Source organism: Sphaeramia orbicularis, chromosome 19 (genome assembly GCF_902148855.1).
Source record: "Sphaeramia orbicularis chromosome 19, fSphaOr1.1, whole genome shotgun sequence".
Classification (NCBI taxonomy): Eukaryota; Metazoa; Chordata; class Actinopteri; order Kurtiformes; family Apogonidae; genus Sphaeramia; species Sphaeramia orbicularis.
Window position 1 is genome coordinate 11,799,601 of NC_043975.1, and position 12,060 is coordinate 11,811,660.

The following is a 12,060-nucleotide window of genomic DNA, read 5'->3' on the forward strand; positions in this document are numbered from 1 at the left end:
ATCACTCCATGAAACGGAAATTTGTAATAAAAACTTCACTAATTAAATGATTAATTTATACAGTCAGACTGAAAAGCTGCTTATTTTGCAGACCCTTTATACTTTATCTTACAGCACGTCCTCAACTTCAACAAACACAACATATTCACATGACAATGGAAACAATATGAATGCTGAAATAAATATTAAATGTTGCATACAAACTTAAAACTTAAAGTTCATATATCTATTAAGAGTCATATTTATACATTTTTTTTTAAGGTGAGAGAGGTACATAGTTTCAACTCATCTGTGCAGCTGTTCCACAGATCTACTCCTCTGACACACATACAGGATTTCATAATGTTTCTCCTAAATGTTTTCTTTGTGAATACAGTCTACTCTTGTTAAACCGCCCGCCGATATACTGCCATTTTCGCTCACCGCCGACCAAAACCATTGCACAAAAATCCCCAATGCATTATTCCATTAGCTACCGCCATTTCCGCCTATCGCCATCCGCCAGCCCAGTTCCATGCACAAACAACACTTATACCATTGATTTCCCGACCGTTATACCGCCAGCGTGATTGCCATCGAGTACACATAAATTTTAACAATGCACTGAAACAAATGCGCCAGACGCTGATCGCGACAAGCTACGAGTAGGTCTACGGAACGGCTACCGTTCATTTATCGCAGAACACTCAGTAGGTCAGGATGTCGGGAAGAGGACGTGGGATTAAGCCAAAGCCTCAAGATGATGGGGTGTCATTTCCCGACACGGTATAATAATGCTTAAAATGTTTCCCCACTTTAAATGATCCCTTACAACATAACAGAATCAAGATTTATTTAGAAACGCAATTAGAACGGGTTAACGGAGGCAGCATAGACATCATATAGTAAAGACATGCACATTATGGACGCAACCCGTTGTAACGCCATTTTCGCTATACCGCCAATTTGGCCGTGAACGGAAGTTGGCGGTATAACGAGAGTAGACTGTATTTCAGTCCCTCTAAGACCATAATGGCTGTCTCTAATTATGAACATTTCTTGGATTGCTTTTGACATGAGGTTATTTTTAACTTTGAACATAAAAGAAACATCAATTAATGTACAACTAATGTAAAAATGACACAGTAGTGGAAAAAAGTTTTCAGATACCCTTAAAATTTTACACAATTTCAGATATTCATGAAAATCTGTCTTGTATTTCAGAAGGTGTGGCTTCATCAGACACAAAACAAATGTTTGATTCTTGTTCGTCTTGTTCGTCTTCATTAGAAATGTCTTCATCTCTGACAAAACCACTGGTTGGATTCGTTACAGATTTTTTATGTAGCTTCCTTTGGACAATGTTTACAAAGTATGTTCAGATTTTCAAGAAATTTAGATCTCAGCCAAATTCTTGAAGCGTTACAATTTTGTCTTTACTTGTAATGCCAATGCCTACCTTTCACCAGTCTTCTTTGAATCTACGTGTCAAATTCATTTCAAATTTTATATGTAGCTTCCTTTGGACAATGTCGACAAAGTTTTTTCACATTTTTGAGAAATTTTGATTTCTGAATTTTTGATGAATTTTACTTTACTTATAATGGGCCATATTTTGATGGTTTATAACACTGAAATGCTTTGAGATATTAATGTAGTTACTATTGAGCAGTGACAGGAGGTCATATATGGACTTTCATTTGAGTCCATGACTTTTGACCTTGAGCGACCTTGAAGAGTCAAACTCAAGGTCACCAATGTCTACATTTCAACAATCTTCTCTGTAGCTACTGGTTAGATTCGTTACATATTTCTTTATGTAGCTTCCTTTGGACAATGTCTACAAAGTTTGGTCACATTTTTGAGAAATGTAGATTTTGGATGAATTTGTGAAATATTCAAATTTTGCCTTTACTTTTAATGGGCCATATTTTGATGGGTTATAACATTGAAATGGTTACAGATATTAATATAGTTACTATTGATTACTGATTGGAGGTCGTATATGGACTTTCATTTGGGTCCATGACCTTTGACCTTGAGTGACCTTGAAGGGTCAAACTTAATGTCTACATTTCAACAATCTTTTTTGTCTGAAACGACTTGTTGGATTCATTTCAAATTTTTATGTAACTGCTTTGGGGTAATGTCTACAACGTTTATTCACATTTTTGAGAAATTTTGATTTTTTTAAGTTTTTTTTTTAAGTATTAAAAATTAGCCTTTGCTTATAATGAGCCATATTTTGATGGCTTATAACATGGAAATGATTGGGGATATCAATATAGTTACTTTTGAGCACTGATAGGAAGTCATATATGGACTTTCATTTAATTAGTTGAGTTCTCCTCCAGTGAAAGTACCACCCACTTCTATTGAGAGATGTATCTCCTGCATCAAGACCACAGGACTCTAACATAGCAGCAGAACCTGACAACCTCGCAAATTCATCTTGTTATTGATTCTTGATAGAACATGTTGGTGACATACAGGGTTGTTAGTTCTATTTTTTGTGTATTGTTAACAAGGAAAAAAATAAAACTAAATTCTTGACAGTTTCAACATGTCACTTCCTGGGTTTGTTTCATTATGTTACTGAAACATCCAGTTTTGACCTCGATGCAACAGAGCATGTGCAGAAATGAGCTTGTGGAGAATGGAACAATACTTGTCAGAGTTTAATGATTTAAGAGTGATTCTTAATGCACCATTGTATAAATCCAGTTTAGTTTTAATAACTTGCCATATCAGGAGTCTTTCCATTCATCTCTTGTGTAAAGTTTGTATCATGAGACTCAACAAAAGGAGACTGAGCATTCCAGTTTATGTGCTGACCTACATAAAAGCCTGTATTGACACAACACAGGCTTAGGTTTGTCTCTGTTGTGTTGCAGGTACTACAGATTACCACTGCCGACCGAGGGAGCGCCGTTAGAAGAAGACTTCGACGCTTTCGTTAACATACTCAGGGTAAGATCATGTAAAAATGTCAATCACTGAATCCACCATCACCAGTGTCCTTTTTCGTGTCAGATTCTTCACCTAGTTGGGGTCGTATTTATGCAAGTGTGACATTCATCCTGATACTGTTTTGATGTGTCGTTAAAGTTATTAATGGGTGGAATATTGCAGCACATCTGGAGATTCTCACTGAGGTTGTAAGAAGGTCAAAGTGTCTTTTTTTTTTTTTTTTTTTAATCTACATATGAAACTCTCCAGTGTGAGCTATCAATCCACGACTGTGACAGTAAACCTAGAGTCACTTTTATGTCCGCTCGGCCTGGTTTCCGTCTCACTCCTCACTCACACAGGATGTTCTTTTCTCCTTGTTTTGCCCTTTTTTGGACTCACGAGCAGCCACCGCTCCAACTCCCTGTGGTTGGAAAGTCACTCCATTTTTAAAGAACGTTGGATCAGAGTTTTACAGAGACTTGCCATACTCTTTCTGCCTGTCTTTTGCTTTTCTCAATTACAGTATTGACCTCTGCCTCCCTCCTAGTTTAACTCATATTAGTGTAATTAGAGCTCTTTTCAGGTTCCCTTTTTTTTCTTATTCCTGGGGTGGATATTTTCTGATCCCAACTCACCTTTGCAGTTGCCATGTTTTGTTCAGTTTCAGGTTCCGTTAGTCAACAAGTCACTGAATTACATGGAAAAACCAGACAGTATTGACTCTAAAGATGAAGGCTGAAACTACAGCTCATTAATGCAAGCAGCTGTTTAGGTTGAAGCAACCCTGAAAAGAAAAGTATTTCTGCAAACAGTTTGTGAATAGTTTGCTAGTTATGAAAATTTCCAAGCATTTTATTCAAAAAAATATATTGTGATCACACATCACTTTTATATTCCTCCCCCATTTCCTGTTCATATAATACAACATATATAGTCTGAAGCTAATCTCATCAGTATTAAAGCATCTGTAGCCTAATGCTTTTTTCACCCTCAGATGTTCACAGCTGTACTTTTTCCACACTTTCTATCAATAGCCCTCACATGTTACTATTAGGGCTGTCAAAATTAATGTGTTAATGCGGATTAATCCATCATCATGATTAATATGATTAAAAGTTTTAATGCAATTAACCCATCTGCTGCACAGAATGACTCTGAATGTCTCTGGCAACGCATTACGGATGCTTTGTCCAAGTAGAGTTAGCGTCGCACATGTGCAAATGAGCAGTTGATCCAGTAGTGACAGGCAGCAGAACCGACCCATAAAGATGGAAGACACTAAACAGCACATTGGACCTCTGGATGGAAATATGAGGACAAAAACACCCCAAGACCGAACAGTTGTTTAAAGTTATTTTGTTGAAACTGTCGAAGGTGTTTAATAAACACTCAAGTGCATATATAGTCCCTTCTTTCTTGAGTCTGTTTGCTCATGCAAAATGAAACGTGATTAATATAGATTAAAAGTGAATGATATTTAATAATGCAAATGTGTATGTCAATACAAACATACACACCTTACTGTGTCTTAACCTGTTGAAGAAGAAGCAGAGCAAGCCCTCTCCTCCCGCTCATTTTTTATTTATTTATTTGTTTGTTTGTTTGTTCAATATTCTACTAAAAAACTTGGATTAGCATCTTCGTTCAATTTGATGTGTGGCTACACAAGGGTCATACAAAAGGGAAGTTTTGTATGACCTGCTTTTCCAAATAAACAAAGAATGGGAAAACAATTTTAATCATTTGACAGCACTAGTTAATATAATTGCATATTACACATATTGCATGTCATTTTAACTCAATAACTCATCTGTTTATTGTCTATTTATTGTCTCCTTAACCCCCTACTGTTTATAGTTGTATTCGATTTTTTTTTTTCTATTTTTAAGTATTTTTCTCTACTATGTTCATTTTGCACTATGGGGCCTTAGAGTTTAGTCATGTCAGTTATCTGAATGTGATGCACATATGACAAAACTGACAATAAAGCTGACTTTGATGTTTTTAGTGTTTAAACTCTTCACTGAACCCCTCCTGTATGTAATGTTTTGTTTTTATTTTTTTCAGGAGAGCCCCAGTTTGTCTTTGGGTCACGATGCTTCACGACCACTTCCCGCTCTGCTCTTCAGTTGCCAGGTCGGCGTCGGCCGCACCAACCTGGCCATGATCCTCGGCACCTTGGTCATGAATCGCCTCAGAGGAGACTCGCAACAGGCACCCGAGTAAGAACGAGGAAATCTTTATTACCTCAGGCTCTTCTTCACTGTGTAGTCTAATATCAGACGAGATAACAGACCCTGTTTATTTCAGATCTGCAGCCTCTGAGCCAAAACCACTGTTTGAGATCATCCAGACTCTGATCAACAAGCTGCCAAACGGACAGCAGGTCATGGAGGAGGTACGTTAACCTCACCACCTAAACATATAGCGATGTTATAGAAAACCAAAAGCATGTCCAAGTTTATACTCTATAATTCTGTTTCATTTTATTTGTCCATCTGCCAGGTTGACCAAGCTATAACCCTCTGTTCAGAAATGCACAACATAAAAGAAGCAATATATGAGAACAAGAGTAAGCTGGAAGGGATTGGAGAGGATTACCAGATTCAGGTTAGTTTTTTTTATTCTATGTTTTGAGAATTGATGTATCAGAGATGACCATCATTGCTGTGACTGATAATGTAAAGAACACTAAAACAATCACAGTCTGTTAACACTTAACAGCTGATCATGACCATTTCCAACAAATAATCTGAACTCTAACAGTACCAGAACTATAACTGTTTTGCAATTAACATAATAATAATTGCATGATAATAGAATATTAGGTGACATCATGCATCAATCAATCTTATATCCTCTAATGAGAATTGAATATATCACAATATAGAGCATTTTTTCAGTTCAACATGTAAATATCTCCTGTAAAATAAATTATATGCCCATTAAATAATGCATTTAATCATATTTCTGACTCTAACAAAGTATGTAAAAGATCATATACAGCGGCTGTGATGTGAACGCATACAAGCAATTTTACCATTCAACAGTATTCAAGTTTGGTTTTGATATTTTGATCATATTCTCACTTTAGGCCAATGTTTGTGCCTTTCCCAAAAGTAGTGTCGGGACACAAAATTGATCATGGAGCTGATTTCATTCAGGGACCAATTGTCTGAGTAAAATGCTCTAAGAATAATGTGATGTAAAGATTAAGATAAATGAGTGTTTTTAAGTGTTGAGCTCATTAAAGGAGTGATATTTTGCTTTTTTAAATGGAATTATGCATTTTAAAACATTTCCCTGTGGTCCGCATAAACTGTAAATGCTGTGCTTGGGACTGCCTTCTTCAGGAATTAAACTCCACAGGCCCATCTTCAACCCTGTTTTTGAGTAATGGCATGAGAAAGGTTGTTTTGAGCGCTGGCCCTTTAAATGCAAATGAACCACTTCACACTCCACTCCCCCAGGTTGTTGACTGTGCTGCTCTGTCCTGTTCAGCTACTTGTGTTTGTTAATACAACCAACAACTGAACATTTTAGGTAATCGGCTCAAAGTTTGGACATATTTTCAGTTTTTACTACAACCGCTACTGCTGATAGATAATTATGTCGTACTTGGAGAAATGTTCGTCTGAAGTCTTGACCTTATATGTGCAAATGTTGTGATGTAACTAGTTATAAAATGTAACAAATTAAGAAGGAATTGAAACGGGTTGTAGAAATCCACGCGATTTTTGCCAAAATGAATGTAAAGATAGTTTTGCAGCACCTGGAAGGTTCAAATTCAAACTTTTTCAACTATTAAGGTCCAAATACACAAATAAATGTACCATAGACTAATAAAAGTGGGTTTAGCAAAATATGACCCCTTTAAAGTCATGTTAACAAGATGAAAATGAAATAAAACACAATAAAATGAAAAAAGGAACCCTATAAAAGACTTAATTAATGTCATACTCATATAAATTTGGGTTGCACATTTATCTACAACATCAGCATTTATCCTTTTGGGTCTCAAGCTGAAAATGTCTGGGAACTACTGCTTAATTTTCTTTGCAGCTATAGTTAAGAAGTGTATTCTGCCTACTTTTTTCTACATATTAATGAAAAACAAGTGTTAAAGTAGCACTGCCTGAATCTGCGCTGTGTGGGAGAACACCAAGTGTCGTCTAGATGACCAAAATATTGGCATAAATAGTGTGAATCACTGCAACGCAACAAAATAAATATTAAAATGAACTGATGGTGTTTTCCTCATTTTGCTCGGTCTCTATGGTTGTATCACACAGGCCTGTTTGGATGCAGGTGTAGTTGAAATGCTTAAAACTGTAGAAATTAAGTCCATCTTTCACATTTGTCTCTCAGGGAAGCAGCACCAAAGACTACTTTCTCAACAGAACGATGCAGAGCCTGGAGCGTTACTTCTACTTAATTGTTTTCAACGCATACCTTCATGAACAGGTAGAAGTCTTAGCTCACACAAAAATGATATTTTTTTGGAAAACCATGACAGCATCCAGGGTAGTAACTGTGTGTGTGTGTTTTGTTTTGCAGTATCCTCTGGCCTTTGTGTCCAACTTCAGCCAGTGGATGTGTTCCCATGCGTGGCTGTACAGACTACTGGCCTGCATGAACCTATCGGAGCTGTCGGCCTCGCCTGAACTCGTCACCAAAGCAGCTCGAGTCCTGGTGAGCAGATGAGAGAAATAATTTTGTGTTTGTTTGTATGTTTATCAAATGTGACTCTGCAACTTTAAACCATAAAGACCCAGTGCTACTTTTGTGGCAGTTCCAAAATATTTTTTCTCTATATTTAACCTTTCTTAAATGATTGATCACCATTTATGATAATATTACCCTCTGTATTTTGCAGTTTTTCCCGTGAAAATAGGGTATTTTCTTATATTTAATTCACTGATCAAGTGGATGTTCATAAAATCTCAGAGTAAAGTTGAGATATCAAAAACAGAGAAAACTCAACAAAAAGTGACTTTTTCAGCAAAGATGTCAATAACTGTTGTGATCTTCCTTTCGTTTCAAAAAACCACGTATGAGTTGTATTCTGACGCGAATGACAAAACTGTAATCTGTTCCAAAAACTTTATTAAAACAAAAAAGGTTAATTTACATCTTGTCAGACGGTAGAAAAAACTATATACTCATAAGCTCCGTAAGCTCACGTTTTCCTTACTACTGAGAGGTCGTACGACACACATACACAGTGAAGGTGCATTCAATAGCAACTAAGAAAATCAGAAATTTGCAACTTCACACAAATAAACTTAGAAACATTAAGTCTTATTCGTCACCATCTTTTGGCTCTTACAATAACTGAACATGAAACAAGTGTGTTCATTCACTGTCACTTGTCAAACTCCATGGGTTTTACTGGTAAATCAATGTTGTAGAAGATGACAGTGTTTCCATGTTCACTACGGAGCCTCTGAACATCCAAATGGATCATATCTGATAACCATGAAAGATGACAAACTGTATTTTGCACCAATTATTTACATGTATTGATAGGATTAGTGGTTGGGAAGTTATTAACACTTTCAGTGCCATGGGCCGATTAAATCGGCTTTACGAAAACAACCTGTAAAGTGCCACGGGCCGATCAGATCGGCTTTGGAGAACACGCCATATTTGTGTACAAACAAACCATCCACCCCCATTTCTTTCTCACATTTTGATGACGTTCTTTCTGTGTCCCCCTTTTGAGACCAATCAGATGGGAATTTGAGGTCACGCGACCGAATAATATTGTTATATCTTTTTAATGTTTCTTATTCTCCGGTGTTTCATCAGAGGGAGCCCTCCATGCCGGGGGGCGGCTGTGGACTCCGGGGGCTGTGGCGCCTTCTCTCACTGGGGTCCGCTCCTTTCTGGTGGGTGGGGGTCCCAGTTGGCCCTCTCCCACTAGTTGGGATGCGGGGCTGTGTTGCTGGTGCCTGGTCGCCGGGGTCGGCGGCTGCCTCCTGGTGCGGATGGCTCCCTGAGACAGCGCCTCCTAAGTTGATGTTTTACTTTTACTTGTACATTTTTGTTCTGGTCTACCCGTGCTCAGTCAGTCTTCTTAAGTATGTGTGAGCTTGTGGGTTTGCATGTATATGTGTGTGTGCGTGTGCGGGTGAGTGGGTGGGTGTGGGTGGGGGGCGGTACTGATTTTTAAACTGATATGTAAAGCACTTTGTGCTACAGTTTTTAATGTATGAAAAGTGCTATATAAATAAAGATTATTATTATTATTATTATTATTATAAATTATGCAAATTACGATCAATAATGAATCGGCTGCGTCCGGTGCGTTTTGGATCTAATTAGCAATCGGTCGGATGTTACCGAGCGGTTTCCTGCAGGATTCTTCAAATATTATAAAAACGACGCGAAATACTGAAAAACGTCCAAATTCTGTGGCACTTTTAAGGCTTATTAGCCCCTTAACTGTCTGGCACTTAAAGAGTTAAACATTTTAGATCAGTTGATGCTTTTGGTCGCTGGTGACTGGGTCTTTATGGATTAAACCACAGTGTCTTTATTGATGTATCATCAGCGCAGTCAGAGGGAATGAATAAATGAATGAATGAATGAATTTTTATTATTGTGTCCTGTATAAGAATATGCCCAGCCTTTACACGGGCTTATAAGTCACCAAAAATATAAACCACAGACCAAATACCAGACAATAGGCACAAGAGATGTAAATAAGACAATGTACTGACCTATTTAAACAAACACATCTGCTGCTTTTTCCAGGCTTTACAAACAAATACTGCTAATTTATATACATTTGAACTAAACAGCCATTTCATCTTGTCATCATCAGTGCTCCAGAACAGATCCGGGTTTCAGATAAACATCTCATTAAACAAAGACGCTCTCAGTTCATCATATAGAGAACAATACAAAAGAAAATTTGATTCATTTTCCACTTCCCCCAAATCACACAGTCCACAAAGTCTGAGAGTATATTTTAATCTGGTCATATGATGATTCAACACTTAATAAAATGTATGTGTAATGTTTATTTGCATGCAGGTTGCCGACGAGTACTTGGCTCCAGATGTACTCAGCACAGTGAAGGAGATGAAGGCCGCCAACTTCAGACGAGTGCCCAAGATGCCTGTTTATGGGATGTCTCAGCCAACATCAGAGGTAGGGATGGGAATCAAGTAGTCTGTTTGCTTAATGATTCCACTCATCAGTTCTGTGACATCTCATCAAATGCGTCACATATCACTTCCATATTTTGGTTCATATGGTTCTATTTGACCAGTAGAGATGACACTAAGGCCATTTATAACTGTTGCAGAGCTTCTATCACGACAAAAGTGGAAACACCTCCAACATGTACAAACATTTAAGCACAGCAGCCAATTAAACTGCACCAATGGAACATCTGTGATTGGCTGCTTAGTGAAGGGTGCAGTGACTCTTGAAGGCGTCCTCTGAGGCAGCTACTAAAATTAGATTAAACTCCTCTGGGTTCTATCGATGCTGTTAATATTAGCACCATTTCATTTGTGCCAACCTGCCTTACTGTTATTTATGAATAATTTCCAAGTCCTAGAATTACATTTAGATGACAACGAGGTTCAGAAGCTGCACCTTTATAACCCTTTATGAGGTTTGTTCTAATCAAATGCAAACTGTTAGTGCATATTTGACTTTAAAGAGTTAATGCAAACAAAGCCATCTGCACTGTACTTTATTCCCTAATCCAGTGTTTTTTCAACCTTGGGGTCGGGACACCATGTGGGGTCGCCTGGAATTCAAATGGGATTGCCTGAAATTTCTAGTATTTGATTAAAAAAACAAAACAAAAAAAACATACTAATAAAAAATATATGGTTAATTGACAGAGACAATCACAATTCATAAAAGACATGACAAACTCTAAAACTGAAACTGAAGCACTGTGGTACTGTTTATCTTTCAAATGTCATTTGTAGCCAGTTTCAGATGCTGCAGCTCTTTCATAATTCATAGTTTGAGTTATTGTTTGTTCAGTATTAATTTGCAGCCTTGTAAATACAAGACTGACCAAGGAAAATAAAATTCTCACTTTGAGCAGTAATCTCAACCTGGCTTTTCTGCCTCCGTCCATAATAATATACATTATATAGACTAAATGTTATCTAAAATTAACATTTATTTGCAACATAATATTGCAAACTATGACATGATCAAAAACAAATTAATTTTAGCAAAAAAAGTCTCTGTTTTGAATGTCTGGGGTCGCCAGAAATTTGTGATGTTAAAAAAGGGTCGCGATCCAAAAAAGGTTGGGAACCACTGCCCTAATCTAATGAGACAGGGTTCGAACAGGTGCTTGAAATCCTTGAAAATGCTTGAATTTCAGTGTTGTCTTCTCAAGGTCTGAAAAGTGCTTGAATTCTAGTTTCAGTGCTTGAAAGTACTTGCAATTATAACTCTATGGTGTGAGTCATTTATGTATTTCTCATATTAACTCTGCTAGGTTAGATGGCAAACTATAGCTACTTACAGAGAGGAGATACATTTCGAAAAATAAAACTTTACGTAAAAAAAAAAAAAAATATTACCAGGTGTTCTAAGGTTGACTCCAGATATGTTTTTATCTTAATCTTTTTTTTTTTCACTTAAGTTTTTATTGAAATTTTATGAACACATAATCAGCAAAAACAACAAAAAGCGAGCAAACAAACCTTGCTTGGGTACACTACACGAAATTACATTCACATGAAATCAGTTCATTTATTCCATTTTTTGTCCATTTTGGCTTCTTGTAGTCGCAGTTTGTGAGTTAGTTTTTAGATTGTATATATTCCTTCAATAACTGTGGTCCATTGGTCCTTTGTTGGTGGTTCTGTCTTTCCCCAGTTCCTTGTAATAGCTTTTTTGCAAGCCACTAAAAGTACCATAACCAAATATATGTCATTTCCCACTATATTTCCATCAGACAAGTTACACAAATATGGTACATCACAGCACATTGGAATCTTTTTATCTTAATCTTTGTCTCTGTGTGAGTGTGTCTGAAGAACGCCAAGTGGCTTCCCTTTTTTTGGATAAAACTTTGTGTTCTTTAATTTTTAAACTTTTTGCTAGTGTGAAATGGATTTTAGATGTTTATCACATAATACA

The 12,060-nt window shown here is 37.0% G+C and overlaps 1 protein-coding gene across 3 annotated transcripts in view; it reads left to right on the plus strand.

Annotated features, from left to right (window-relative positions):
* The window catches only part of pald1a (phosphatase domain containing paladin 1a), a 163,960-nt gene that overhangs the window by 42,205 nt on the left and 109,695 nt on the right, over nucleotides 1-12,060 (plus strand). For all 3 annotated transcript variants that reach the window (XM_030163535.1, XM_030163534.1, XM_030163533.1), the window contains exons 7-13: nucleotides 2,874-2,949; nucleotides 4,999-5,153; nucleotides 5,242-5,329; nucleotides 5,437-5,541; nucleotides 7,300-7,395; nucleotides 7,489-7,623; nucleotides 9,973-10,089. In XM_030163535.1, the coding sequence (XP_030019395.1) occupies nucleotides 2,874-2,949; nucleotides 4,999-5,153; nucleotides 5,242-5,329; nucleotides 5,437-5,541; nucleotides 7,300-7,395; nucleotides 7,489-7,623; nucleotides 9,973-10,089 (772 nt within the window). The remainder of the gene's footprint in view (nucleotides 1-2,873; nucleotides 2,950-4,998; nucleotides 5,154-5,241; nucleotides 5,330-5,436; nucleotides 5,542-7,299; nucleotides 7,396-7,488; nucleotides 7,624-9,972; nucleotides 10,090-12,060) is intronic.